This window comes from Hoplias malabaricus, chromosome 13 (genome assembly GCF_029633855.1).
Source record: "Hoplias malabaricus isolate fHopMal1 chromosome 13, fHopMal1.hap1, whole genome shotgun sequence".
NCBI classification, from domain to species: Eukaryota; Metazoa; Chordata; class Actinopteri; order Characiformes; family Erythrinidae; genus Hoplias; species Hoplias malabaricus.
The window spans coordinates 7,852,720-7,863,345 of NC_089812.1; the positions used below are offsets into that span (position 1 = coordinate 7,852,720).

Here is a 10,626-nt window from a genome sequence, read left to right on the forward strand (position 1 = left end):
TGACCCGGGCTGCCCTAGATCAACATCACATTTCACACCTGCAGCAAAAGAAAGACAAAGGTTAATAGCCTTGTTCATCTCCAGCGTCAACAAACTGCTCAGTGTGATGGGATTTTTCTGTATTCCAGTCCATAAAGACACTCACAGGTCACTGCTGTGGTCAGCATCAGCAGGAATGTGAAGAACATGGTGCTGTGTTGAAGACGCTGTCTCAGTCTCCAGTGCAGTGGACAGGAGAAGCTGGTTTTCATACAGAAAGGACGGTGAGGTCACTTTGTATAAAGGACAGAAAGACAGTGTAAGAATGACCTCATCACTGTCATTTCCTTTTCCACAATGTCACTCAGTCACATGGAGTTAGTGAGGTCAGAGCTGTCGTACTCAGCTGCCCTCTAGTGGTCAGGATGGACATTCAGAGGAATCACAAATACAGCACGTCCACACAATTTTAAACTTGAGCTTGGCCAACATTTTTTTTTTCCTGATGGGTACAGCATCGATAATGATTTTCATTCATTCATTCATTATCTGTAACTGCTTATCCAGTTTAAGGTCGCGGTGGGTCCAGAGCCTACCTGGAATCATTGGGCGCAAGGCAGGAATACTCCCTGGAAGGGTCGCCAGTCCTTCACAGGGCATCAACAGTGATTGACCTGTAGTAAATCCTTCTGTTCCTGTGGGGAGTCCTTATATTAGATGTTAGAACATGGGTGTGGGGCTCTGATTAAATTTGGACAGAAGCATGAGTGAGTCTGGGTTCTGTTGTTGGATTATTAGCTCTGGATGACCATCACCACTTCATTTTTCCCAGAGGCACTTGACAGAGCTCCATCATGAAAGGAACACAGATCCACTGCTGCATATGTGTATGCTAAAATCTTGGAATTTCAATGAAGTGTATAAAATCACAGAATTATTGTGTAATGTCACTGTACTTTAACTGGTTGTGGATTAAAATACTAAGATTCCTACTGAGTAAAGTTGATGTTGGAGTGTTAACTGACATACACAGGGTTTCCTGTGTATGGACAAGAACAGGAACTGCTTCAGTTTGTTCAGAGTGTGGTTTTGGTTCAGCTGCTCTATCATCTCCATCACTGTGGTCTCGAGCGTAGTAATAAACAGCAGTGTCCTCCACCCTCAGACTCTTGACCTGTAAGAACTGTGTACTCATGGAAACGTCTTCAGTCATTACAAAGTGGTCCTTAATGGAGTCTGCATGTGTTGCAGCATTGGTACCAGTGTTCATCCATCCCATCCATTCCAGAGCTTTCCCTGGTCTCTGCCTTATCCTGTGCATGTCATAGCTGGTCATGGTATAACCACTTATTTTACAGGAGATGTTCACACTCTCCCCAGGTTTTTTCACCTCAGCAGAAGACTGGTCGAGAAGGACCTCAGCACTTACAACATCTGAGGAAAATCAAGCAAGAAACAGTTAAGAACAATCCAGAAGATTTTCAAACGTACCTTGTGTTAGCATCAGTACAACAACAAAGCACTGAGCGAAGCTTAGATCATGTTTAATTGCTGAAAATGGACAGATCCACTTCTGAGGGATGAAGTGATATCAGCATTAACCAATAGCTAACTGTTTTTATCTGCAGCACAGAATACAGATGTGGATTTACATAAACACACAACTGTCCAATATAATCTGTTGCATTGTCCTGCAGTAAGTGAAGGATAATTGCCCCCTAGTGTTAAGGCTTGATATTTACATCTCAGTGTTTTACAGCTGCTGTGCAGATTCACTGGGGTCCAATCTCAATGGAATACACCAGCTGTTCTACAGTAGTGAGCCAAGGTTGGAATAGTGGAGTGTTTCCTGATGTTTACACCACTGCATTAAATGGGCCACACAGTATCTTTGATGAGAAGCACTGAACAGCACCCCCTTGTGGAGCAGTTTCTACACAAGTGAATAGCACTACCTTGTGGAGATTTATTAACCTAGCCTGAATAACGTGAGCACCATGTCTAAAAATGTACAAATTAATCACACAGGATCATATTTTTTTGGGGGAAGTAATTTTCTATATATATATATATATATATATATATATATTACTTTACAAGTTAATCCTGTTTCAGAATCAGGAAAATCATCAACCTGAGACGTGACTTCAAACAGGAATGTTGCTATTTGACATATGGGCTGTCAATAAAGAGTTGATAATTAATATGGAATATGTTGGAAGAAATAATACTCTTTTCCCAAAATTAAAGAAGTCGGCTGACAAAATGGAAAGTGTAACTTTCATTTTAATAAGTGTCCTCTTTATGATATTAAGGAATGTTATCAGTCATATCCCTTTGTGAAGCTGGCTGTAGATGTCTATCAGGTCGTCTCTCTTTAATGTTGGCAGAACTGTGTCCTGAATCTTATAAAATGATCAACACTACAGTCTCAGTCTTCAGGGTCTGTTGTTTTAGCAGCACTTTGCCCATGATCCACGTTCTTTAACGTCTAGGTGAAAGGGAAAAGTACAAAACAGTGAGGTACTTGACTCTACCGACTTGACTGTGGGTTTTTGTAAGCCGGGTGTGTTAGTTTGTGTCATTGTGAGCCTCTCTCTCTGGCACAGTAATACACAGCTGTGTCCCCAGTGTCCAGACTCTGTCCATGTAATGTTACTGTGTTTGTCCAAGTGGCTCTAGAGATAGTGAACTTGTATTTTAGTTTATCATTGTAAATTAGGGTCCCAATGCTGCTGATATATCCGGTCCACTCCAGAGCATTTCCTGAAGGCTGTTGGATCCAACCTGTATTCTCACTAGTAACAGAATACGAGACCTTGCAGTTGATGGTCAGAGCCTGGTATGGACGGACCACCACAGAAGCAGACTGGGTCAGTTTATCTAGTTACCTGTGAGAGGACTCCATTAAATTAGTTTAGATTCAACTTTATTGTCATTGTGCAGAGTACAAGTACAGGACCAATGAAATGTAGTTAGCATCTAACCAGAAGTGCAATATATAACATTATTTACATAATTTACATAAAGTGCAGTTGTTATTATTTACATAAAGATGTGATGTGGAAGTTGTAACCATATATACATATTGAAATATAAAACATGGAAATGAAGTAACATTGTGTAGATTATGCATTATGTACTGAAGGATGAATGAAATACAACTTTACAGAAGGTGCAGTGAAATGATTGTGCAATGCTTATTTAAAGTGTCTGAATAGTGTTCATCATCACCATGGTGTATATTGTGTGAGTGAAGGAAGATCGCCTCTAGTGTTCAATAAAAGGTGGTGTTTACTGTAATGTTCTCCAATGATCCTGCATCGTGTTATGAAACAGAACGCATACTGACACCTAGTGGCCTGGATGCATGATAGATTCTGTAGTAATTCTGCTTTCAATTTGACCACCCTCATATACCCTTATATATCCACTCTATGGAGAATAAACTGGTTCATTCAGGGACAACAAAGTAATTTCATTCTTCATCTGATGTGATGCTGGACTTAGAGAATTATAAAATATAATATTCATAAGAATTTTATGGTGAACTTTGTAGGATAAAATGACTGATTACACCTTTAACATCAATGTTGTCTCTAAAGTTTTACTCTGACTCTTATTTCTGACCACATCTGCTTTGTTCTTCACTTGCAGGGTTTGTGTACAGCTGTCTGTATGAGTTCCACCACTGTGAGCCTCTAGCGCAGTAATACACTGCAGTGTCTTCAGCCTTCAGTTGAGTCATGTGCAGGTAGAAATTGGAGCTGTCCTTGGACGCAGTAAACCTGCCCTGAACTGACTGGGCTGAGCTTTTATCAGAATCAGTGTAATAGTAAATGATCCACTCCAGTCCTTTCCCAGGAGCCTGACGTACCCAAAACATACTGTAGTCACTCACACTGAACCCACTGCAGGCACAGGTCAGTTTGTGGGATCCACCTGGAGACAGTGTTACTGACTGTTCAGACTGTGTGAGGACGACCTGAGAGTGGACACCTAAACAGAGTCACAGAGGAGCAGCAGATTACATTTTTATTTCATTGTTCAAATGCATTCATATGGATCTTCACAGAGAGAGAAACATCTGACTCACGTCCTGCAGCGAGCAGCAGCAGAAAATAGGTGATGATCATTATGTTGATGGACACAGAGCTGGTCAAAGTCAGCAGAAACCTGGGGATCTGCTCAGTTTACTCTGTTTATGCAGAAGAGATGTGACAACATTTGCATGACAAGTCAGTTGTATGAAAAACAGCTGCAGTTGCATTGAGAGAACTTTGGACTTTTATCAGTGAAGGGCGCCCCCTACTGGAAATTTCATTTCAACATTCTCAGAGCTTTGTGAGATATTACAGGCCCCTGCTGTGACTGAGGGAGAAGCTCAGTAGGATGTGAATGGAGTATATTCTCAGCATTTGTAATACTAAATCACTGTCTACAATTGTAGGTGTCTGTAACTCAGTACATGCATGAAAATAAATAGTCAACAGTGCATTAGGACACAATGAAATAAATAGAATAAAAGGAGCTGGAGTCAAAGCATTGCACATACAGTGAATACTTCTGTTGTGTATTTCTTCTGGGGTGTTGTGGCATGGATGATGAAAAATATTATCTGCCAAACACCGTCTAGAGGTTAAAATAATTTTTTATTTCACAAAGGGACAGCATCTTACCAGCCATAGGGGCTAGGAGAATATCAGGTCAATTTCATTCGTCTCTCCCCTTCAGCTCTTTTCTGTTTCCTTTATATATGGTTATTTTTCCCTTCCAAATATGGTGAAACATATGATGTTTGTTTACATTTTCTCATGCTTTGGGTCTGAGAGAGAACGAGAGAGGGGCTTCCTGTGAGTCCTTTAACCTTTGGACAGTATAGAGTTTAAGACAATCATAAACACTCTCATAAACACTTCATACGTGACACACAGTTAGTAACATATGCATATATGGACAATAAAATATACTTTTAAAAAAATAAAGTAAAAATATAAATAAATAAATAAATACAACAGCAATGGAACTAAGATGTAATTACATTTCCTAATCAACGGTCCTGAACACCCCAGTCTCGAGAGATACTACCTATACTTAAATTTACAGCACTTGGCAACACTTCCCAGAGTGACCTCCTGTTACCATCATATTACAGGAATTAGTGAATGTAGGGTTAGGAATCTTGTCCAAGGACTTCAGTTGGTGTAGTGCTGTATGGTTGTCTATGTTGGATATGGAACCCCAGTCTGCCACCTAATGAGCACAATTGGCTTTTGTTTCTGAGAGTGTTCTGCTATATATTATTTACAAAACAAAACTTACTAAGGTTTCTGGACCTTTAACAGTGTTATTGGTTATGAGTTATTCACATTTACTAATTAATGAATGAATAAAATTATGAACAAATAATATGAAGCAATGTATGAACTGTCTAGGCACTCTGCAGTGGGTTTTTGTACACCGTGTTCATTAGTGTGTGTCAGTGTGACTCCCTCGCGCAGTAATACACATCTGTGTCCCCAGTGTCCAGACTCTGTCCTCGTAATGTTATTGCGTTTGTACCAGTGTCTCTAGAGATAGTGAACTTGTTTTTTAGTTTATCACTGTAATATATGCTCCCACTGCTGCTGATGCCTCCAATCCACTCCAGAGTTTTTCCTGAAGGCTGTCGGATCCAACCTGTCCAAGAGCTAGTAACTGCATATGAGACCTTGCAGTCGATGGTCAGAGCCTGGTCTGGACGGACCACCACAGAAGCAGGCTGGGTCAGTTCTACACAGTGGACACCTGTAGATTAGAAATACACAGAAATACAAAGTGATTAGATTCATCATCTTGGACATGAAAATAATCTCAATAGTGTTGAGTGTTGTTTACTGAGGAACTGACAGGAAGCAGCTGCCAGCAGGAGCAGTAGAGATGTAGAGAACATGGTTGGTGTTGAAATGTGGGTTGAAGCTGGAGCTGTGGGCTCTTCTATGTTCTCCACGCTTTAATAGAGAGAGTCTGATCTCCTAAATACACAGAGGTCCAGTGGGAGGAAGCTGGTATTTGTTTATCTAGTGACCCGTGAGAGGACTCCAGTGGTGTATATTGTGTGAGTGAAGGAAGATCGCCCCCTCGTGTTTAACACCAGGTAGTGTTTACTGTAATGTTCTCCAATGATTCTGCATCATGTTATGAAACAGAACTCATACTGACACCTAGTGGCCTGGATGCATGATATATTTTGTAGTAAGTCTGCTTTCAATTTGACTACCCTTATATACCCTTATATATCCACTCTATGGAGAATAAACTGGTTCATTCAGGGACAACAAAGTCATTTCATTCTTCAACTGATGTGATACTGGACTTTAAAGAGAATTTTATAAAATATAATATTAAGAATATAAAGAATTTTATGGTGCACTTTGTAGGATGAAATGGCTGAGTGCACCTTTAACATCAATGTTGTCTCTAAAGTTAGACTCTTATTTCAGGTAGAAATTCAAGTTGTCACTGAATGCAATAATGGATGTGGTGATGACAGACTCTATGATGGCAGTGTAGAACTGCATCATCAGCTTCTGGGGCAGGTTGAACTTCCTTAGCTATCAGTACATGCTCTGCTAGTATCATCTGCAAACTTCAGGATTTTGACTGAGAGGTCCATGTAGGTTCAGTAATTGGTGTACAGTGAGAAGAGATAGATGTGTAAAGCACAGAAAAACACAACAAAACTCCTGTGACCTTCCAACCCTCAGACACAACTGCATTAAAATTTCAGAATATTTTCAAGAGTATTTTAATTTCTGCATGATCAAATGCAAGTCAAAACTATATTGTGCACGGTGGGGCTCAAGGTCATCTGAAGTGGACTTGTGTAATGAAACATTTATTAATAACTGATACAGCAACCTTTAATTCTGTTTTTAGAAGTAATGGACACCAGTGGTTCTCTGGGTAAAATAACAAAATAACCATCCAAATTGTTACCACCATAAATTTCACAAGCCAGGGTGTGTGTGTGTGTGGTGTAAACATGTATTAATGTCCACAGGTCACTTCCAGTCCATTGTTCACACTTCATCATGTCGTGGAGTGTAGGTGAGTAGTTATTGTACAGCACTGTGGTCTTTCTGTATCAGTGTGTGTATCGAGTGCAGTAATACACAGCTGTGTCTCCAGGCTCCAGATTCTTTCCTTGGAGAGATACTGTGTTGCTGGACATGTCTCGAGAGACGGTGAACTTGTTTTTCAGTGAATCCTTAGCAGCTATGCCTCCAGCATAATTAATGTGGTTGAGCCATTCTAAAGCTTTTCCTGCAGGTTGTCGGATCCTATCTGTTCCATGATGACCTGTGGAAGGAGCAGAAGATGAAAGATCTGAGTACGTTTGAAGCAGTGAATTAGACGAAGTGAAGTGAGGCTTGAGCTGAAAGACTCACACGAGGCAGCGGTCAGCAGCAGCAGAGAAACTGAACACAACTTGTTTGTGCTCTGTTTAGAGAATGGACGCTGCTGCAGAGAGACACACTGCTCTTATGGGGAGAGTCAGGGGTGATGTGCATATCGCTGCTGTGAGACGACAACCTCCTCTCTCCAAAATGGCTACTTTTCAGGAGAAAAACATGAACAGCTTTTAATGTGAGTCAATGGAGAAATGTGTAATTTCAAGCACTTTTAGAACAGACCTATTGACCTGGTCGCTGTGACACTCACATAATGTCAAGGGAAGCTCAAGTTTTGCTCAGACAGTGGTGATATTAAGTTAAAAGGCTGAATGGCTAGATGTAAGGTGTTGTTAATGAGGGGTGTTCTAGATAACAGAACACATTTGTAATGATTTTACAGAAAAAACGTAAAGTTCTAGACTTGACTAGACAATACTTCTGGGAATGTAAGGGTCAGCTTGTGCCTCCGGCTGCCAGCAGTGGGTGACGGAAGGGAGGCACCGATACTCTGGGAGACTCAATGTTCCAGAATACCAAGGGGTAATATTAATTAGTGCCAACCAGATGTACCTGCTGGTTCCTGCTTTTAAGGCTATGGCAAACAGTACACCTCTGTCATTCCTTTGTTGATGTTTGACTGGTGGTTTAATGAGGCTGCAGAAAAGAAGGGGAAAAAATGGGTTTAGCTCAACTCAAAAATAAGAGGAAAAAAGAATGCAAAGAAGAGTTAGCACAAACAAGAGGGAGCCGCTCTGATCTGAGAGATGAAGCAAATATAAGAAGGAATCCTGAATTCTCTTTTGTTCAGTCCCCATTCTCTGGAGAGGTTCTTCTGTTTTTTTAATGTTAGTTTTTTCACTTTGATTAATATAATCCAAAATTTTTACCAGTTATTACTCAGATGTGTGTAAATCCAGAGCCTGTCTCTGTGCTGTAGGGACAGTGTGATGGGGTCATGCACAAAAGTCACCACTCGCCAAACGCTCACTGCCCTTACACTTATAACATTTCTTTATACACACTGAACTGCGCAGGTGTGCCTTAGGCTGGCCACAATAAATAATTGCATAGATGCTGAATTTTTTTGTATTAAATACTAAAAATTGACATTGTTTTAGTAAACTCTACTGTAGCCTGCTCTGCTCTGACGATACACTTTAAAAATTAACTGTTTTTTACAGTTCATTTTGATTCGGTAAAGCACTTTAAACTGCCTTTTGTGTATGAAATGTCTCCAATAAATAAACTTGTATTGCCTAGAGACACATAAATGTAAGGAACTACATCTCCTTCATCCTGGACATTTCACACCTGCAGCAAAAGAAAGACAAAGGTTAATAGCCTTGTTCATCCCCAGCGTCAACAAACTGCTCAGTTCCAGCTGGACACAGTGATAAATGCTGTGGTGTGTGATGGGAGTTTTCTTTATTCCAGTCCATAAAGACACTCACAGGTCACTGCTGTGGTCAGCATCAGCAGAAATGTGAAGATCATGGTGCTGTGTTGAAAACGCTGTCTCAGTCTCCAGTGCAGTGGACAGGAGAAGCTGGTTTTCATACAGAAAGTACGGTGAGGTCACTTTGCATAAAGGACAGAAAGACCGTGTAAGAATGACCTCATCAGTGTTGAGTTTCAGCTCTAAACCACAGTCACATGGAGTTAGTGAGGTCAGGACTGCCGTACTTGGCTGCCCTCTAGTGGTCAGGATGGACATCCAGAGGAGTCACAAATACAGCACGTCCACGCCATATCAGAGTTGAGCTCGTCCAACAATTATTTGCACAACAAGGGCATCAAAAATTACTTTCCTGCAGTGAGAGCTTCTGTTTCTCTGGGAAGGCACTCTGTGTTGGAACATTGCTGAGATGGAATGTGTGGATATTGTTTTTCAGGTGATGTTGGAGATAATGTTGCCAGATGTTGGACCGGCTTTGATCTCAGAATCAGAAAATCTGAGTGAAATAAAAACATTCAGAAAAGACTCAGTTCTTTATTGATGAGGATGTGTCACTTTATCATCAGCAAATGATCCTACAGTTCAGGGACAGTCTTCATTTAAAGCTGTTGTCAGGTTTTAAACTCTGGGGTGCATATCATCACAAGATTCAAGGAACATGGGGGAAGTCTTTTTGTGTAAAATACAGATGAATTCCAGAATGTTCTCTAGAATACTTTAATTTCTGTACATTCAAACGCAAGTTAAGATTATACTGTGACAGTGGGAGTCTCACAGCACAGAATTCTCCACTTCACTGGGATCAAGGTCTTATGAAGTGAACTTGAAGTGGAGTGTGGTGGAACATGTATTGGCTTCTGATTCATCAAACGTTATGTGTGTGTGTGTGTGTGTGTGTGTGTGTGTCTGTGTGTGTAGTGTAATGTAATGTATTAGAGTCCACTTCTGTGAAGGCATGTTCACACTTCATCATGGTGTGGAGTGTAAGTGAGTAGTTATTGTACAGCACTGTGGCCTTTGTGTATCAGTGTGTGTATCGTGTGCAGTAATACACAGCTGTGTCTCCAGGCTCCAGATTCTTTCCTTGGAGAGTTACTGTGTTGCTGGACGTGTCTCGAGAGACGGAGAACTTGTTTTTCAGTGAATCTTGAGCATATATGCTTCCAGTAAAATAAATGATGTTGATGCATTCTAAAGCTTTTCCTGCAGGATGTCGGATCCAAGCTGTTCCAAAATGACTGCTGTGGTCAGTGATAGAAGCTCCAGTAATTTTACAGTTGATGGTCAGAGTCTCTGCTGGTCTGATGACCACTGAGTCCGGCTGGATCATCTCAGTAGCACAGAACACACCTGTGGAAAGAGCAGAAGAAGAAAGATCTGAGTACGTTTGAAGCAGTGAATCAGACGAAGTGAAGTGGGGCTTGAGCTGAAAGACTCACGCGAGGCAGCGGTCAGCAGCAGCAGAGAAACTGAACACAACATGTTTGTGCTGTGTTTAGAGGATGGACACTGCTGCAGAGAGACACACTGCTCTTATGAGGAGAGTCAGGGGTGATTTGCATATCGCTGCTGTGAGATGACAACCTCCTCTCTCCAAAATGGCTACTTTTCAGGAGAAAAACATGATCAACTTTCAGTGTGAGTCAATGGAGTAATGTGTCATTCCAAGTAGTGATGTGTCGGTCGCGAAGGAACCGGTTCAAAGAGCCGGCTGTTGTAAGTGAACGATGAGAGCCGGTTCCCGTCTAAGACCGA

At 41.1% G+C, this 10,626-nt stretch overlaps 1 gene segment (V, D, J or C); it reads right to left on the minus strand.

The window, feature by feature from the left end:
• Nucleotides 1-7,105: 7,105 nt before the first annotated feature.
• LOC136665261 (immunoglobulin heavy variable 2-26-like) lies at nt 7,106-10,353 on the minus strand. The segment is given in 3 exon segments: nt 7,106-7,320; nt 10,147-10,221; nt 10,311-10,353. Coding segments are annotated over 3 exon segments (333 nt in total).
• Between the last annotated feature and the right edge of the window lie 273 nt (nt 10,354-10,626).